At 40.8% G+C, this 20,386-nt stretch overlaps 1 protein-coding gene across 1 annotated transcript in view; it reads left to right on the top strand.

Moving 5' to 3' along the window:
• The window catches only part of cdc7 (cell division cycle 7 homolog (S. cerevisiae)), a 99,354-nt gene that overhangs the window by 55,277 nt on the left and 23,691 nt on the right, over positions 1-20,386 (top strand). The window contains exons 7-10 of the mRNA XM_063065047.1: positions 1,373-1,607; positions 5,364-5,450; positions 12,213-12,391; positions 17,679-17,761. Of these exons, the coding sequence (XP_062921117.1) occupies positions 1,373-1,607; positions 5,364-5,450; positions 12,213-12,391; positions 17,679-17,761 (584 nt within the window). The remainder of the gene's footprint in view (positions 1-1,372; positions 1,608-5,363; positions 5,451-12,212; positions 12,392-17,678; positions 17,762-20,386) is intronic.

The raw sequence follows: 20,386 nt of genomic DNA, 5'->3' as shown, positions 1-20,386 counted from the left end.
AATCTCCTTACTGGAAAGTTGTACTGCAAGGAAAGTGCGCATTGGCTAGAATTGTTTTATTTGAAACAAGGGAGATGACAGAGTGAAATATGTATAAAATTTTCAGGGGCCATGTTGGAGAAGGAATATCATAATTCCTTTAGCAGAGAGGTCAAAAATGGAAGGGCCTAGATTGAAAGTAATTAGCAAAAAGGTAGGAAGAGAGGTGAGGAAAATATTTTGAACTGGGCGTGTAGGGGGCTGAAAGCTATGGTAATAAAGGAAGACATTCTTTACATTTAGACACTGGTTGAAGAGCCGTGACTTGAAAGGCGGTGGGCATCGTGCAGGGAAAGTCATAAGCATGAGAAATTCTGCAGATGCTGGAAATCCAAAGCAACACACACAAAATGCTGGTGGATCTCACCAGGTCAGGTAGCATCTATGGAAATAAATGAACAGTCGAGACGCAGGAGGAACTCAGCAGGTCGGGCAGCATCCGTGGAAACGATCAGTCGACGTTTCAGGCTGGAACCCTTCATCAGGACTGAAGAGGGAAGGGGCAGAGGCCCTATAAACAAGGTGGGGGAAGGGCGGGAAGGAGAAGGCTGGTAGGTTCCAGGTGAAAAACCAGTAGGGGGAAAGATAAAGAGATGGGGGAGGGGAAGCAGGGAGGTGCTAGGCAGGAAAGGTGAAGAAGGAATAGGGGAAAACACAATGGGTAGTAGGAGGAGGCGGAACCATGAGGGAGGTGATAGGCAGCTGGGGGAGGGGGCAGAGTGAAATAGGGATAGGGGAAGGGAGGGGGAGGGAATTACCGGAAGTTGGAGAATTCTATGTTCGTACCAAGGGGCTGACCCCAGCATCTGCAGAGTATTTTGTGTTTATAATAAACAGTCAACGTTTCAGGCTGGAACCCTGAGTCCTGAAGACGGTTCTCGGTGCAAAATGTTAACTGTTTATTCATTTCCATAGATGCTGCCGGACCTGCTGAGTTCCATCAGCATTTTGTATGTGCTGGTAAATCAGATTGGGTTGAGTAGATCTTTTTGGGCTAGTAGAGTTGCAATTGGCCAGTTGGGCCTCCTTTATGTTGTATATTTTCCATGATTATATAATCATGAGATTTGACTCCATTCCTTGTGGTTTTACCACAATGAAAATGTTTGTGTCCTTTTGGTTAATGTGTCGTGGTTTATGTAATGCCAGTGGAGCAGACTGTGGATTATTTTGTCTGGGTGGGTAAGTAGCATAGACTTCTGAATGCCCATCAATTAATTTCCTGGTCACTCAACAAACTGGTAATGTGCGGCTTTTGACTGAGAGAAGAGTTAACCTTTATGTCAAATTATTTTATCTTTTTACTAATTGTTTGTCTCATATGAAATTGCAGATATGCTTTAGTGGACTTCGGTTTGGCCCAGGGGATACCTGACACTAAAATTGAGCTTCTAAAGGTAGTAAAGACAGAAGACCAACAGAGAAGTTGCATAAGGAGTAAATCAACTACCAGCTCTGGAAATAAGCTTCCCTATTGTGAAACGTCGAGTAAACTCTTGGTTCAACACAGTGCTGAAAAACAACCTATTAAAAGGCCCTGGCCCCCCACACAAGCTAAACCTGGAAAGGTTCTGTCTTTATTTTCATAACCGATTTTAGTAGAAACATAGAGAATATGGATAGGAGGGTGAGAGGGTTTTAGGCTAAATGCAGGCAAATGGGACCAGCTCAGGGGCAGCATGGATGAGTTAGGCCAAAGGGCCTGCTTTCAAGCTGTATTATTCTGACTATATAATAACAATAATAGTTCTTGTTGGTTTTGTGTTTGCACCAACAATTGCCCAGTTGTTTTTGTTTAATGGTAAATGGCTAAAATGTGCTTATAATTTCATAGAATTAATTGTGTACTTCATTCTTGTGATTTGCTGCTTCCTCTAAAAGTGTGGTGGTGTACAAGATTGGTTATCAAAATACACATCCCATTATCCAGGAAATGTCTTTCAGAATCAGGTTGTTATCACAGGCATACGTCTTGAAAGTTGTTTTGTAGCAGCAGTATAGTGCAAGTTATTAGAAAATGTATGATAAGTTACAATAAAAAATAAAATTAATAAACATCGCAAAGAGGAATAGTGAGTTGATGTTAATGGACCATTTAGAAATCTGATGGTGGTGGAGAGACTTGTGCCCATGATGTAGCTGGTTGAGTCTGCAGCCTCTTTTGATATTCTGCATTAGAAGCTCCACATCAGGTGATGATACAATGAGTCAGAATGCTCTCCGCAGTGCATCTGTAGAAATTTGCTAAAGTGTTCAGTGACACACTAAATCTCTTCAAATTCATGAAGTATAGTCACTGTCATGTCTTCCTTGTGATTGTATCAACGTGTTGGACCCAGAATAGATTCCCTGAGATGTTGATGCCCAGGAACTTGAAATTGCTCGCCTTTTCCGCTGCTGATCCCTCAAAGTTAAAAGTAAATTTTATTGTCAGATTACATGTATGTCACCATATACAACCCTAAAATTCATTTTATTGCGAACTTACTCAGCAAATCTGTAGAATAGTAGCTATAATAGAATCAATGAAAGATCAAATAGAGTGCAGAAGACAACAAACTCTGCAAATGCAAATATAAATAAGTAGCAATAAATAATGAAAAAATGAAATAACAAGGTAAAGAGTCGTTAAAGTTAGATCTTTGAGTGTAGGAACATCTCAGTGGATGGGCAAGAGTGTAGTTATCCCGTTTTGTTCAAGAGCCTGATGTTTGTGGGATCGTAACTGTTTTTGAACCCGGTGGTGCAAATCCTGAGACTCTTGTGCCTCCTACCTGATGGCAGCAGCAAGAAAAGAGAATAGCAGGGGTGGTGGGGATATCTTGATGATGGATACTGCTTACCTTTCAACAGCATATTATGTAGAAATGCTCAATGGTAGGGAGGGCTTTACCTGTGATACACTGAGCCAAATCCACTACTCAAGTTTTCTGATCAAAGGCATTGGTGTTTCCATAACAGGCTGTGATGTAGTCAGTCAATACATTTTCCACTACACACCTGAAGAAGTTTGTCAAGGTTTTTTGATGTCATGCTGACTCTGCAGATGATTAACGCTGATCACTGTGTGTTCTTCAGACTTCTATCCCATGAATTTCTTAGTCTTGGTGATGCTGAGTGTAAAGTTGTTGTTGTGACACCACTCAACCAGTTTCACTCCTATACACTGCCTCATCGCTATCTGAGGTTCTGCCAACAGTGGTGTTTGAGCTGCGCCTAGACCGTGGTCCTGAATGTAGAGAGGGTAGGACGGTGAGCTAAGCATGCATCCTTGAGGTTAGCCTATGTTGATTGTCGGCGAGATGTTATTTCCAGTCCACACTGTTGTCTTCTGATGGGTGAATCCAGCTGCAGAGGAGGGTTCAGCGGTCCAGGTTTTGAAGCTTATTGATTAGAACTGAGCTATAATGAATGCCGAGCTATAATTAATACATAGCTGTTTGATGTAGGTATTGCTTTTGTCCAGGTGGTCCAAGGCCAAGTGGAGAACTAGTGAAATTGTGTCTTCAGTAGACCTGTTGCATAATCTTTGTCAGAATTTACTTCATCTATATGGTATAATTTCAGAATAAGTCTTCATTGTCTTCTAGTAATGATGCCATGTCCATTCCAATATTAATTGGTTAAATCTAAACTTATTTGCACTCTTCCTCTTATGCAATGTGTTCCCTCAATCTTAGTATCTACTTTTTTGGCACATCGGGGCTTATCTTCGTGATAGGTTTCCCCTTGATGGGCTATTGGATGTTTAGAAAGCTCGATCCTTCAGAGATAATATGGGGTTTTTGCAGTTTTGTAGCTTGAATGTCCAAGATGAAACTTGGATCACCCAACAATGTAATTACCAAGATTTTGCTCTTGCAATCCTGTGTCAATTGTATTCAATTTTATTTTGAATGTTCTATGAGAAAATTTACTCAACATTGATCCTGCATTTGCAGTTTTGAGTCCATACTGCCAATGTTTTCATTTTATGTATTTCCCTTTCTGTGTTCTAGTTACTGTATTATGCCCATCTTGTATTGTTTTTAAACCAAAAATATATACTGTAGTCCAGATCTCTCAAGTATTTCCCCATTGCTTAACTCATTGATAGGAGTAGCTTTGTGTCTTTTTATTGCTTCCAAACCTTGCAACTGATTGGCAGAAACTGGACCTGTTTCAAGCTGTTGTCTGACCAGGCACTGCAGTCTCTTACTAGCTACAGATCTACCCCTTTTTTCCAGTTGCATACATTGTGCATTCCATTTTCCCTTTCATTTACTTGGCACATTGTCCTTGTCATTGCATTGACTGTGCAGATGAAGGGTCTCAAGCTGAAATATCAGCTGCCCCATTTCCCTATACAGATGCTGCCTGACTTGCTGAATTGCTCCAGCATTTTGTGTTTTTTTTTTGCTTCCTTTGCCCTGAATAGAGTTTCTAGTCATCTGACAGCACACTGATTATTTTTGTGTGCATATTGTCATTTATATACTCCATCCAATTCCTGCTGCTGGCCAAGTAACTAATTAAAATTATTTGGTTGATTATACTCGTAGTTGTGATTAATGGTATAACAGTATTTCATTATTTTTGTTATCATATCAGTTTGATAATGATTGTCAGGAATGTTGAAGTAAAAACAGCTTTTGCACTGGGTAATTGCAGAGGTTTATTGAAATGTTCATCCCAAACTTCGAGGCTTGTACCATTGCACAAATTTCAGCTGGATTGAATTTGTTTGATTACTGATCTATCAAGCCCTGGACCGTATGTTTGTTTGGAATTGTTACTTAGGCTTATTGGATTTACAGTAACAAGATGCAATTATATAAAATCGCTGCAAAATTGAAGCTCTGCTGGAGAAAGGAGAAACTGAATTTGCTAGAAGGATGATTGATAACCAGAGCATAGAGAATAGGAAGAAGAAGCTGAGGGGAGATCGGAATATTTTTTGCCCACTGATATTCATTCCTTGACAGCAAATTCCATGGCAGCATTCACAAGGAATTGCTTATATAATTACCAAAATGCTGGTGGGGGGGGCGGGGAAGGGGGTTGGGGAAGCAAGGAAGATGGGATGAAGTACAGAACTCTTGGCTAAAGCTATTGCTGTGTGCCAAGTGGCTGCTACCTTTACCATATGCATGGGATTCTGTTTCCCCAACATTATATGGTTCAGTTTCTTTCATTATCTGTCACTGTTTAGGGTTGCATGTTTTAAAACATTGTCAAAAATTACATTTAGGGCTTTGTTTGGGCTGTATATATATATATATGTTATCTTACATGTGTCACACCACCTGAAGCGCAAAAACAGATTTAAGTTTTTTTTATTGTAGGGGGAGTCTTCAGTTCCACGATCTGTATTTGGGGAAAGAAATATGAATGTTCGTAGTTCTGGAATTAGTGAGGGAGTAAATATAAAGGTAAGGAAACTACAGCAAGAAATTAAAAACACCTTGAATCAACTGATTTTTACATTGTACGCATTTTGGAGATTAACATCAGTTCTATTAGCTAACACCATGCTTCTATGACCTGAGTGATTTATGTGCTGTATGTAATCCAACAGCTGGATTTTTATTTTGGACAGTTAATATTAAATTAATAGTAGTCCAAACTGGATACTATACTTACTGACTTGAGTACCAACTGATTACCTTTAAATTACTGTAATTTAGTAATTTGACACAACAGCAATCTACTTGGTATTGAGAGCTCTTGAATTAATTCTAGCACTATTGGCTGTACAGTTAAGTTTTCATGTGACTGTCATAATAGCTAAACTTTTAAGCTGTTACTGGATGATGTTTCTGTTTTGTCACTCAAACAAAGCAAAATTCGTCATGGTCACTTGTTTGTTTTGCTCTCCTTCCATTTGCCTCTCCTTTTGAATCCTAGTACTTTCTTTATAGATCCCTGGAATATAAACCCAGTTAATCATTTGCATCTCTGATTTGCCACCTTGTAGCTAATAAGCCTTCAATCACGTGACTTCCGCTGTTGCTGATCTGCATATTCACACCTTATCTCAACTATTGATTCCCTAATTGCACTTCAAAGTCATCTCCCTCACCATGATTATTGTTCAGTTTATCTCGGTTTTAAATCCCTAGAGACTGTGTGACATGCTTGAATATTTGCAACAGACTGCAAATCTGCACAACCATGTTATATGCTATTGACCAGAGTTGCTTGGTTTTTCAGGATCACACAAAATGCTGGAGGAACTCAGCAGGCCAAGCAGCTTCTCGGGAAAAGAGTAAACAGCTGACGTTTCGGGCTACCTGCTCTGCTGAGTTCTTCCTGCATTTTCTGTGTATTAATTGATTTCCAGCATCAGCAGATTTTTCTCTTGTTTATTTTTCACAATCATACTGGACTCAAAAGATGATTTATTTCCTTAAAATTCTTGTCCACTGTCCTCTCTGCTCCGACTTCCAATAAGTTTTGAGCGCTTGTGCATTTGTTTGTTAAAACTGGGACCATCTGCTTGATTGCCTCTGCAACCTCCCTTACTTTCCTTAATTTTGTTATAGTATTGAAGCAGGGTGAACAGAAAAATCTCCATAATGAAACCTGATTCCAATTAGGCTTGGTTCACTAATCTCTCTCTCACATCCCTGGTCACTGTCACTCATAAACTTTCTGAGGTGCCCAGAAAATCACCTTCCTGTGCAAACAACTTTTTTCCTGTGGAGTTCTAGAATGGCTTTGTCGAGCACCTCTGCACTATCCATCATAAGCAGGACTTCCTGGTGGGCAAACATTTTAATTCCGATTCCCATTCTCATTCCAATGTGTTGATCCATGGCTGCCACTTGTGCCGAGATAAGGCCACCCTCAGGTTGGAGGAGCAGCACCTTATATTCTGTCTGGGTACCCTCCAACCTGATGATATATTGATTTCTCCTTCTGGTCCAATATTCTCTCTTCTCCCCCCCCCCCCCCCATTTCCCACTCTTGACCTTTTACTTCTTATCACCTGTCTGTTATTTTCCCCTGGGTCCCTGCCTGCTTTCCTTTCTTCCATTATCCACTCTCCTCTCTTTATCAGTTTCTTTCTTCTCCAACCCTTGACTTTTCCCACCCACCTGGCTTCATCTTCCAGCCAGCCTCTTTCCCCTCTCCCCACCGTTTAATTCAGGCATTTCCCTCCTTTCCCTCTCTGTCCTGAAGAAGGATCTCTGCCTAAAACTTTGACTGTTTTCCCTTTTCCATAGATGCTGCTTGACCAGCTAGCTGAGTTCCTCCAACAGTTTGTGTATTGCTTTGTAGCGTTGTTGTTAACCATCTTTTCCGGCTTGGTTCCCATGTAAACTGAAATTATTAATGGTTCTCTTTTGTCAGTGGCCATCAATCCCTTCTGCCATCCACAATCATCACTTTTCATTTCAAAAAATGGAATAATTTAACCCCCTGCACTTGGAAACAGCTGCCACATCTTAAACCCGCCTTTCCTCAGCAAATCAAACCTCACAAATCTGTCTTCCCCACAACCAAGATGTTGGAATTCCTCCAATTAGGTTTCTGTTGTTGCCATGGATGCTCCTAGTAAGTTACAAATAATTATGAAGCTGATAAACAATCCCTTCTTGGATTGTAGCCCATCGCAGTCTTTGGCAATCAACCAGATAGATTTCAACTCTTCTCCTTTATTGTTCATAAAAGAGCAGCTTTAGGGGTGTAACTGCTTCCAGTTTTATCTATTTCCAGTCATAGCCAGAGAATGATCAGTAAAGATTTTTCTTGAGTTATCCAAGATTCTAGTTTTGTCCTCTTTTTATGTGTTGCTCTGGATAGCCAGCATCTGTGTAGAAATCCTTGTGTTTCTGATTTACTCTCTCTTGTTCCCCTCAGTTCTGCTCCACAATCATTGACTCAGTTCATCTAGTATCTCATACTGCTCATTTGACTTCAAACTATTGAAATTATTCCCCTCTATACTAATGTTGGGAAGATTAAAACCATTGTCTTTAATTACTGCCATAGACTCTTGCTCCTGGCTTTTGATTTTATTAATTTTAAATTTAAAGAAATAGGAAGCTGCTTTAAAAACTTAGCAGGTAATGAGAGGGAAACACTATGTTTCAAGTTGATGGTCTTTCATCTGAAAGTCATCCATTTTCCTGGCACTATCTGTAGTTGATTTTTGATGTATGCAATGAACTGAGCTTTCAAACACTTCCTACACCTTCACCAAGACCACAGGGGTTGTGTTTGGCAGTGTAAATTCTACAGCTGTTTTTGCTCATCTGTGATATCCTCATGTATACTTGTAACCACCTGTATTCCACTATCTGCATGCTTGGTCATCTAGAAGTTCTACTGCTAACTCTCACCATCCTCTGCTTGCTGACTAATACTTTTTTTTCCAGTTTTGTAACTTGTCAGTTATAAATCCAATATACATTGTTTATGCAGTTTCCATTTCATCTCTATAGCCTCCTGCATCTTTCATACATTCCTTACCTTATCCCTAAACTCAGAAATTCTTTCCTAAGCATGTCTCACCCTTTCAAACATTCTTAAAAATTACTTTTCTGCCCAAACATAGGCTGTCCTGTTCTAATATCTCCCTGCATGATCTGTCTGAAACTTTGTTGGTAACACTCCTGAGACGATTCAAAGTTCAAAATAAATTTATTATCAAAGTACCTGTACTGTATGTCACTGTATGCAACCCTGAGATTTATTTTCCTGAGGGCATTCAGCTTAAATATAAAGAAACACAATAAAATCAGAAACCATGCACAAGACGACCAACAAATGTTCAAAAGACAATCTGTGCAAATACAAAAAGAAAAACAAAACCAAAATAATAATCATAATAAATAAATTAGCAATAAGTATCGAGAACATGAGATGAAGTGAGTCCATAGGTTATGGGTATAGGTCGGTGTTGGGTGAGTGAAGTTATATTCTCTGTTTCAAGAGCCTGATATTTGAGGGATAATAACTGTTCCTGAGCCTGATGGTGTGGGTCCTGAGTTGCTCCTGTACACCATCGTGACGACAGCAGTGAGAAGCAAGCATGGCCTAGGTGGTGAGGGTCCTTAATAAATGCTGCTTTTCTGCAACGGCGCTCTGGATACATGTGCTCAATGGTGAGGAGACCTTTGCCTGTGATGGACTGGGCTGTACCCACTACTTTTTATAGATTTTTCCAGGTCTTGTTGCAACCAGTCAGTATTGCATATCTGTTGAAGGTTGTCAAAGTTTTAGATGACATACAGAATCTTCGCAGACGACTGAGAAGAGGCGCTGCCGTGCTTTGTCCCCCAACCAAGAATCCCAGCGACTGAGCCGAACTTGGCAGAGCCCACGTGGCGGGGGTTCAGGATATCATAAAGAGAGTAAAGTCATCTGCTGCCCCAAGGCCAAGTGGTATACCCTACAAGGTGTATAAGAAATTCCCAAAACTCCTCCAGAGGTTGTGGAAGATGATGAGGAAGATTTGAACCAAAAGCTGTATCCCACCAAGCTGGAAAATGGCTGAAGGGTGCTTTGTTCCCAAGGAAGAAAGTTCCTCTGCAATCACTGAGTTTAGGACAATCTCCCTCCTTAGCGTGGAGTGCAAGATATTCTTCTCGGTGCTTGTGAAAAGGCTGACCTCTTACTTAATGGAGCACCATAATATCAGCACATCCATCCTGAAAGATGCCATTGTGGGTTTTTCTGGGTGCCTTGAACACACCTGGAATCAGCCATTGATCCGCGAGTCCGGGCAGAAGAAAGGCAACCTCACAGTTGTCTGGTTAAACCTAGCCAACGCTAGCGGGCCAATTCCACATATCCTCATCCTGGACCACTACCACATCCTGCCAGTAACGTGAGACAGGATTACCAGCTTCCTGGGAGGATTCAACTCAGCCATAGACCAGGTAGTGAGCCCCCTTAAATTGAGAAAGATCATTGGCAGCCCATGCCTGGGACGGCAAGGCCTCGGCTCTGCACACTTCCAACAATGGGGGAGTGCAAGTGCAAGGGATAGGCATGACATGGTCCAGGCAGAGGCACGGAACCGTGACGGCGAAAAGCGGTTATCGAAGGCAGTGGAGTTGGGGGTCACAGGGTGCCTTGAGGAAATGGGATCTTCCCAAGCACAAGATCACTTGGGCAGAGCTTTGGAGTCTGGAGCTGTTCCACATGTCTTTCCTCCTGCGATTCATATATGATCCTTTCCCTACACCATCACAGTTGCACACATGGGGGAGAGAGAGCTGCAAGCTTTGTGGTCAGTGAGGTTCACTGGGATGTGTACTGTCAGGATGCAAAACAGCTTTAACGCAATGAAGGTATGGGTGGCGCCATGACAAGGTCCTGCTGTCCCTTGCTGACCTACTGGAACAGGAGAGGTGTAAAAAGAGACCAGTTGGCAGAGAGGCAAACAGGGCAGTCATTTTCATCAAGGAGAGGGTCACGCCAGTCATACAGTATTAAAGAGGCCTAAATCCAATCTGCTGAAAACTGCCTGATTATGGGAGATGAGGGTCAATGTGAGGAGGAAGCTGCAGTTCCTGGAAGTGGTGCAAGCAATGCCTTGACCAGACATCGTACTGTGGTCCACTGAAGACAAGAAAACCATCTCGGTGGAGCTCACAGTACTATGGGAGGAAGGATGCAAGGAGGCTCACAAGAGGAAGGCTTCGCAGAACCAGTCCTTCGTCCAGGAGTGCAGGGATAAAGGATGGCAGCCATGGCTATTCCACTGCAGATTGGCTGTAGAAGGTTCCTAGAAAGTTTGGCATGGAGGTTGCTGTCTGTGCTGGGCCTTGATGCTTGATGAAAAGAGCAAAAACCAAGCAGCTCGCCAGATGGGGGAGGAAGCAGAAAGAGCCTCTTCCTGCATATGGAGCAGGCAAGAGGAATTGAGCTGGAAGTCAGGAGCAGATGGGCAGTGACTTGGCCACCACTGCTGACCTGCCAACTGGAGAGTGTAATAATGCTTACGCGTCAAAACATGAACCAAGCAAAGATCTGTCACTATGAACTGAAAATTAAAGGTAATTATGAATATTCAGAATATTCTGGTTGCAGAAATTGAAGAATAAGCATGGCTTTAAATTTTTGTAAAGATTTTAAAGATAAAACATTTACCGATTATGAAGCAGCAGAGAAATTCATTAGTTTGCCAAGATCATCGCTGATAAAAATCTAACACCAGAACAAGTCTACAATGCTGATTGTTTTTGTACCTTACATAAGCCTAAAAAAAGTAAAATACAAATACAGTGTACTGTAACCTTGTTGTCAAAACACGGTATCTTAGGTGAAGACTGAAAGCCTGCCGTTGTTTGTTGTTTAACAGCTTATTCAGGTAATCTCCCAATGCTGCTGTGCTGCTTTTCTTATCCTGCACACATTATGTTTACATTATATTAATGGTGGGTAATAATTTTTACTGTTAACTACATGTGCGTGATGAATAAGTGTAAGACAAATACTGCTTTCTGGTAGCGCATAAGTTCCAAGTTGGAAATGTTGGCTATCCCAAAATATCTCAAAGTATATTCCAAAGTCCAAAATCCCAAACACTTCCAGCCCCAAGCATTTTGAATAAGGTTTACTCAACTGGTATCATCAAAGACTTTGAATTGAGAATGCCCAATAAATTTAGTTAATTAAATATACTTTAAATTTAGTGATTCTGATATTAATATGAATGCTATTCTTATGTGTCAGGTAATATTTGAAGAGAACAAAACAAATCTGTTAAATGTCCTCAGAGCAACATGCAGAAGAGTTTTCTCTGAGGTTGCAAATGGAAGTTTGTGCAGGTTGAACTGAAGTGAAACTACACCTTAGTTTCTGTGCAAACTAATTTGTATGAACCATTATTTAAAATAGGATGTGAATTAGTTCATTCAACTGATGTATTGACTCCGCGATGATTAATAATACTATTGTTCTCATAATATGAATCTATGGGATTCAGTAAATTTTTGAGAAGCAAAAAAATAAATTGCCTTTAAGAACTGCTGTTTACTGAGTGATATATACTTACTGATATTTTGGGATCTTAGTATTGCATCTTCATAACTTGCATGTGACTTTCAAAGTACTCAGGAAAACCAGATTGCAAACACGTGAACAGATTGGGCAGCCATTGGGTGACTGCTGGTTTAGATACTTACTGAATTTGCTCATGAGTTTCTCCTTTCTTGGACTCAATTTTTGTTTTACAGCCAGCAAGATCTACAAAGACTGCAGATATAACCTCCAGGAAAATATTAGTGGCCAAACGCAAAGTGGGATCACCAAAAGGTGCTTCAAGTTGTTCAATCCGGAAGCCCAGCATTTGTCCAGCAAACCTGACCTGTGATTGTTATACCACAGACAAGATTTGCAGTGTTTGTCTTTCAAGGTAAAGTAAAATGTACTACTTAAGAATTAGTTCTTTGTTAAGAAACATAAAATAGCAAAATGAATTGTTTTGTCACAATACCAGAACATTATAATTTAAAAAGTCAGTCTTATTTAAATATTTGAGGCAATTGTATAATTGTGCACACGAGATTCTGCAGATGCTGGAAATCTAAAGCAACACACAAAATGTTGGAGGAACTCAGTAGGTCAGGCAGCATGAATAGAGAGGAATAAACATTCAACATTTGATGCCGAGACCTTTCATCAGTACTGGAAGAAGGGCTTCTTCCCCCCTCCTTCTGATCCTAATGAAGGGTTTCAGCCTGAAACGTCAGCTCCTTATTCACTTCCATTGATGCTGACTGACCTACTGAGTTCCTCCCACATATTTGTGTTGTGTAATAGTGCAGTAAGATTGTAAACCATACTTACCAGAAATTTACTTAATATTTGAAACATAAACTATTATGTTATAACATGGACTAAACTCAAAATTAAGCTTACGGTCTCTATTAATATGTAACGATGTCAACCTCCCTTGCACTTGACACTTCTTTATGAACTGGTATCTTTGACTTGCAGGTTAGTACAGATTAAGGACAGTAGCCCTTATGTACTTGAGCCCACAATGGAAAAGATAGATATTCCTTCAACTCATTTTGCTTACTATCGTTGAAGGCTTTAGTTCTGAGTTTGAGAACAATCTTGGATGTTTAGCTTTCTGATCCACATTCAGTATTCTATTACCCAATCTGTTTAGAATAGAGGAAACTCTGGTTTTTGCCATCCTGTTGTTCTCTTGACATCCTTGGAAACAAGTTTTGTTTCCATCTTCCTCTCGCATTGTATCTAGTCCTGCATGAACTAACTGCATTCACTGCACTAGGTGGCAGTCTGCTCAAAGTTTAACTTATTTAGATGTGAAGCTGTTGACCTTAAGGTTATGGCCAAAACAAACTTATCTAATTCTGGCAATTCAGCAGAGAACCACCAGCAAGGTCCACTTGGTGGGTCAGCATGTTCCTGACTTGCCACATGTCATTGCAGAAATCAAAAGCATGTCTGCTCTCCGCAGTTCATCTCCCTTCCTCTGCAGCTGAAATCTGCGCTGAAACCAAGAGCAGAATGTAGACATACTAAACAGAGCCATTGGATATGCTTGACAATTATACAGTCACTGATCAGCAAGTGCTTAATCTTCTTTAATTATATCAGATAAATGTCTAAATGTGTTTAAACTTAATAAAGTAAATCCCCACTATTTTCAGATGATATGAGGCATTTGGATGTCTTTGATTAATAGGAGCATTTAGAAACTTGGGAAAGAAAGAGTTGGAGTAATATTCATTCTCACTGTAGGCTCAAGCTCATAATTACATTAATGGAGAACCATTAGGGCAAGGTCTCAGGATCTACCTCTTAAGGTCTGAGAGGGTAGTTTGGGCTGTGAGGCCTGGGGCTCCAGTACAACTGTCAGGAGAGGAAAAACTTCATGCAGCTATTTAGAATGTAGTTGAGCACAAGGTGTGGGCTGTGTTGAGTGTAATCTAACCTGTCCTTATCCCTCGTTCGTTGTACCATTTACCACTTGCCTGCCCCAGACATTCACATCATCATTTTGGCTTTAATCCAGCAGTTCCCAGCCTTTTATATGCCATGGGCCAATACCATTAAGCAAGGGATCCGTGGACCCCAGGATGGGAACCCCTTCTTTAAGTATTAAACCACACCTTGTTCGGTCCACCCAGTACTCTCTTCTTTGAAAGTCACAACACAGCTGTATTTTCAGCTATCTACCCTTTATCCTATTTTCGCATGTCATTCCTGTAACCATAAAACTACTTTAAACAAATCTTTGCTTCCATCTCAAAGTTAAAAATAAAATTTATTATCAGTGTATATACATGTCACCACATATTTGCTCAAATTCACTGTTAACCTTTTATTTTCTAATTACAATTCTGTTTTCTCTCACTTTGGCTGGTGAGACACAATATTTTGCAGTCAGCTAATAAAACTAATAACTATTCTATTAAATATACTTTTTCTGGACTATGATCACTACAATCCCACAGCCTGTAATTTCCCTTTGGGAGTTGTGCTTTTGAACCATGTGTATGACCTGGTGTTTTGCAGTATCCTGAAGGATTTGGTGAACTGCATTCTCGGGAATACAAGCATGACTGCACCGGCCATTGCTGGAGTGGACTCAGGGTCAGATTAAAGTGGCAGGGCCCAGGCCCGAGAACAAAAACACTGACTGATGTTTAACTGATTTTAAGTGCCAAGCCAGATTAGAAAGATTAAGGCATTGAGGCCAAGGTTGTTAAGGCAAACTGGCTCACTCCTACGTAAGGCTTTGCTCACCTCAGCTCTGAACTGGTTCCATGGCTGTGGACTCACTTTCTGCTGGTCATGTTCTGTGCATTATTTGTTTACTTACTGCGTGCATGATTTGTTCTTTGTTCATACATCAGATGTTTAGTGGTCTTTATGGTGTAGTGTTTTATGTGGATTTGATTGTATTTCTTTGTTCTGATGCTGCCTGGAAGAAGATGAATCTAATTGTATACAGTATACTGTACATACTTTGATAAGAAGTGTATTTTGACTTCTCCAATAAACAGAAGTCTATTCAAAGGCATAGTAGAACTAGATTCTTACCACTAACATTCCTGGGGTCATGATTGATCAGACATCAACTGTACCAGCCACATAGTAAAGTAGATCTAAGAATGAGTCAGAGGCTGGGTATCATATAGTGAGTGACTCACCATCTGAAACCTCAAGCTTTCCCACCATCCACAAGACAGGTCAGGAGTGCGATAGAATGAGTGGAGTGCCATCAACTCTGTAGAATCTCAACATTGTCCAAGGCAAATTAGACACTCCAACAACCTCCCTTAGCATTGATTTCCTAAACAGTGGCTAGTAAGTTTGACGATTTACAAAATGCATTGTAGTTATTCACCCAGATTATACCAAAGACACCTCCAAGACCGGCAATCTTGTGAGATCATCAGGCATATGGAAACGCCACCATCTGTAGGTTCTCCTCCCAAGTGGCACAGCATCCTGACTTGGACCTGTATCAATGATCCTTCATTGTCACTGGGTGTAAATGCTGGAACTAACTAACCAACCAACAGCATTGTGAGAGTAACTTCACCACGAGGACCACAGTGGTACAAAATGACTGTTCACCAGCTTCTCAAGGGTGATTAGGGATTGTCAGTAAATGCTGGCTTTGCCCGTTGTGTCAGAATGAAAAATTTAAGAGGAGATCATTAAGATGGCTCACCCCTGACATCCCAGAAATGTTGCATTATCTGCAAAACCAAATTCAGGAGTGTGGTTGAATACCACAGTTATTGTGGATTTCCAGCATCTGCCGAATCTCTAGTACAGGTGCACAATCCCTTATCTGAAATCCTTGGGGCCAGTTACATTTCGGAATTCAGAATTTTTAGGATTTCAGACCCCTGCCCCCGATACCAAAAAAACACGTGTGCTCAAGTCCCTTATTTAACTTGTCTCAGTGCGGTGGACTTTAGGACCCAGCGGAGCACCAAACGTACGCACATCCTCCCGTATACTTTAAATCATCTCAAGATTACTTATAATACCTAATACAATGTAAATGCTATGTAACTAGTTGTTATACTCTATTGTTTAGGGAATAATGACAAGAAAAAATTTTATTTCCAACAGAAACATTCAATAAAACATAAAAATATACAGCTTTAAACAAACTGAATCAAACACATCGTAAGTGACTTATTGGAATAAATGTAGAACGTCACTGTCACCATAAAACTTCAGTAACTTGTCTTTCTGTTTATTTAAATCATACACAGTGGTAGTTCTGACACTATTCAGTAAGACGCTGCACAGACACACCACGATCAAGCTTCTGCAATAACTCCACTTTCTGCGTTATTGATAATGATAGATACTTCCTTCTCTTTTTCTCATTGTTACCCATAGGGGTATCTGCAGCTCTTTTTGACATTTTCACAGTGAAATTAAACACAAAGTCAACAGTGAACACAAAATATCAGCGAACAGCAAATGTACGTGTAACCAGTACGAGCGCTGAGCCACAACTGACGAATGGCGGCCTCTGCTAGTGGCTGCCACATCACACCTGAGTGACGTCAGCTGTCGGCGAAAAAAGCTTTGGTTTTCGGAGTGTTTTGGATTTCAGAATTTCGGATAAAGGAATGTGCACCTGTATTTATTAATTCCCTTCAGCATTGCCACAAGTGACAAAGGTGTTTACCTTTTCCAAAACACTCCACATTTTGTACACATGTTCTACATTCATAACCTCTGTTCCCAAATCTACACGGTAAGAGAGTGAATTGGAGCAGTGCCACTGGAAGTTACCATCCAAATTGCAAGCAATTCTGATGGGCTAAATCATGGAACTTCCAACCCGACTGCTTTGTGAGACAACATTCTTCAGGACCGCATTGTTTCAAGGAGGCAGCTCAGCTATACCTGCTCAAGTGCATTTGGAGATGGGGTAATAAATGCTACCCTTCCCAGTGAAATGAATACTGAAAAATTGAACTCAAGTCTGGGGCATAATTAAAATCTCAAAGAAGTGAAATGGAAAATCTACTAATCCAAAACTTTATTGTACTAAGACAATCCAAGTGCATTTGTCAGAAATGTGAAATATGCTGGGTGGTGGGATTTGATGCTTTTGCTGTTGCTTGAGCTTGTGAGGGGGAGGAGGGGACACTTTGGGGTTCTAATGTTTCCTATCATTGATTCTTTTTTTTCTGTTTCATCGATGTCTGCACTGAGTAAGGATTTCAGGTTGTATACTGTATACATTCTCTCATCTTAAATTGAATCACTAAAACATGTTGAGGCTTATAATCTGAGTTTTACAGCAGCCAACTTAATTGATATGTTATAGTGGGGGAAAAAATTAACTTAATCGTTGCTTGATTCTTGAGAGGTTATTTACAATGCAACACACAAAACAAGGGAGGAACTCAGCAAGTCAGGCAGCATACATGGAAATGAATGAACAGTTGACCTCTCTTCAGGACTGGAAAGGAAGGGGGATTTCTGGCATCTTCACCTTTCCAGTCCTGAAGAAGGGTCTCAGCCTAAAATGTTGACTGTTTATTCATTTCGAAGGATGCTGCCTGTCTGCTGAGTTCCTCCATCGTTTTGTGTGTGTTGCTTTGGATTTCCACCACCTGCAGACTTTCTCATGTTTGGATTACTTGCATGTTATCAAATAAACCTAACTTTATTTTTGTTAGACGTCAGCAAGTGGCACCAAGAGCAGGTACTCCAGGATTCAGAGCTCCAGAAGTCTTAATGAAGTGCCCTCATCAGACTTCAGGTATGGAAGGGTTAAAATAATTTTGTTTTGGTTTCAGTAGGAAACCAAGCTTAAGTAATGTGGGAGAAAGGTGTGTGGGTTGTTTCAGCATTTATGTTAAATCACCCTTTTCCTTAAAATTTCTTCAAAACAAAGACTTTTTGTATGTTCCCCTTGAGAGGAAACATTTGCCTGTGCAGGTCATAAAGCAATTGGGGATAGCTCAACACGCTGGTCTTTTCCTTCAAATAGACCAATTTTGATGAAATATTAGGAATTGTGACTTTGGCCAGGTGTTGAGTTACTGTAATTGTTGGCATTGAGTTTTTTTCATTGGAACTTGCTTGGATGCGTTATTTACCCCAAATTTGAATTTCATGGACTGAGAAAAGTACAAAGGAAGCAACCGTGTTTAGTACAAAGTTGATAAAGTTCTCTTTCAAGTTTGTAAGGGAACACCAACAGATGTTTGGTGTCATTTATAGTCTCTTAACATAGAAACATAGAAAATAGGTGCAGGAGTAGGCCATTCGGCCCTTCGAGCCTGCACCGCCATTTGTTATGATCATGGCTGATCATCCAACTCAGAACCCAGCACCAGCCTTCCCTCCATACCCCCTGCTCCCCGTAGCCACAAGGGCCATATCTAACTCCCTCTTAAATATAGCCAATGAACCGGCCTCAACTGTTTCCTGTGGCAGAGAATTCCACAGATTCACCACTCTCTGTGTGAAGAAGTTTTTCCTAATCTCAGTCCTAAAAGGCTTCCCCTTTATCCTCAACTGTGGGATAACTGTGACCCCTCGTTCTGGACTTCCCCAACATCGGGAACAATCTTCCTGCATCTAGCCTGTCCAATCCCTTTAGGATTTTATACATTTCAATCAGATCCCCCCTCAATCTTCTAAATTCCAACGAGTACAAGCCTAGTTCGTCCAGTCTTTCTTCATATGAAAGTCCTGCCATCCCAGGAATCAATCTGGTGAACCTTCTTTGTACTTCCTCTATGGCAAGGATGTCTTTCCTCAGATTAGGGGACCAAAACTGCACACAATACTCCAGGTGTGGTTTCACCAAGGCGTTGTACAACTGCAGTAGTACCTCCCTGCTCCTGTACTCGAATCCTCTCGCTATAAATGCCAGCATACCATTTGCCTTTTTCACCGCCTGCTGTACCTGTATGCCCACTTTCAATGACTGGTGTATAATGACACCCACGTCTCGTTGCACCTCCCCTTTTCCTAATCGACCACCATTCAGATAATAATCTGTTTTCCTATTTTTGCCACCAAAGTGGATAACTTCACATTTATCCACATTAAATTGCATCTGCCATGAATTTGCCCACTCACCCAACCTATCCAAGTCACCCAGCATCCTCCTCACAGCTAACACTGCTGCCCAGCTTCGTGTCATCCGCAAACTTGGAGATGCTGCTTTTAATTCCCTCATCCAAGTCATTAATATATAATGTAAACAACTGGGGTCCCAGCACTGAGCCTTGCGGTACCCCACTAGTCACTGCCTGCCATTCTGAAAAGGTCCCGTTTATTCCCACTCTTTGCTTCCTGGTCTGCTAACCAATTCTCTATCCACATCAATACCTTACCCCCAATACCGTGTGCTTTAAGTTTGCACACTAATCTCCTGTGTGGGACCTTGTCAAAAGCCTTTTGAAAATCCAAATATACCACATCCACTGGTTCTCCCCTATCCACTCTACTAGTTACATCCTCAAAAAATTCTATGAGATTCGTCAGACATGATTTTCCTTTCACAAATCCATGCTGACTTTGTCCGATGATTTCACCACTTTCCAAATGTGCTGTTATCACATCTCTGATAACTGACTCCAGCAGTTTCCCCACCACCAACGTTAGGCTAACCGGTCTATAATTCCCCGGTTTCTCTCTCCCTCCTTTTTTAAAAAGTGAGGTTACATTAGCCACCCTCCAATCCTCAGGAACTAGTCCAGAATCTAACGAGTTTTGAAAAATTATCACTAATGCATCCACTATTTCTTGGGCTACTTCCTTAAGCACTCTGGGATGCAGACCATCTGGCCCTGGGGATTTATCTGCCTTTAATCCCTTCAATTTACCTAACACCACTTCCCTACTAACATGTATTTCACTCAGTTCCTCCATCTCACTGGACCCTCTGTCCCCTACTATTTCTGGAAGATTATTTATGTCCTCCTTAGTGAAGACAGAACCAAAGTAATTATTCAATTGGTCTGCCATGTCCTTGCTCCCCATAATCAATTCACCTGTTTCTGTCTGTAGGGGACCTACATTTGTCTTTACCAGTCTTTTCCTTTTTACATATCTATAAAAGCTTTTACAGTTAGTTTTTATGTTCCCTGCCAGTCTTCTCTCATAATCTTTTTTCCCCTTCCTAATTAAGCCCTTTGTCCTCCTCTGCTGAACTCTGAATTTCTCCCAGTCCTCAGGTGAGCCACTTTTTCTGGCTAATTTGTATGCTTCTTCTTTGGAATTGATACTATCCCTAATTTCTCTTGTCAGCCACGGGTGCACTACCTTCCTTGATTTATTCTTTTGCCAAACTGGGATGAACAATTGTTGTAGTTCATCCATGCAATCTTTAAATGCTTGCCATTGCATATCCACCGTCAATTCTTTAAGT

Source organism: Mobula hypostoma, chromosome 12 (assembly GCF_963921235.1).
Source record: "Mobula hypostoma chromosome 12, sMobHyp1.1, whole genome shotgun sequence".
In the NCBI taxonomy this organism is placed as follows: Eukaryota; Metazoa; Chordata; class Chondrichthyes; order Myliobatiformes; family Myliobatidae; genus Mobula; species Mobula hypostoma.
This window is presented reverse-complemented; position numbering and strand designations above follow the sequence as displayed.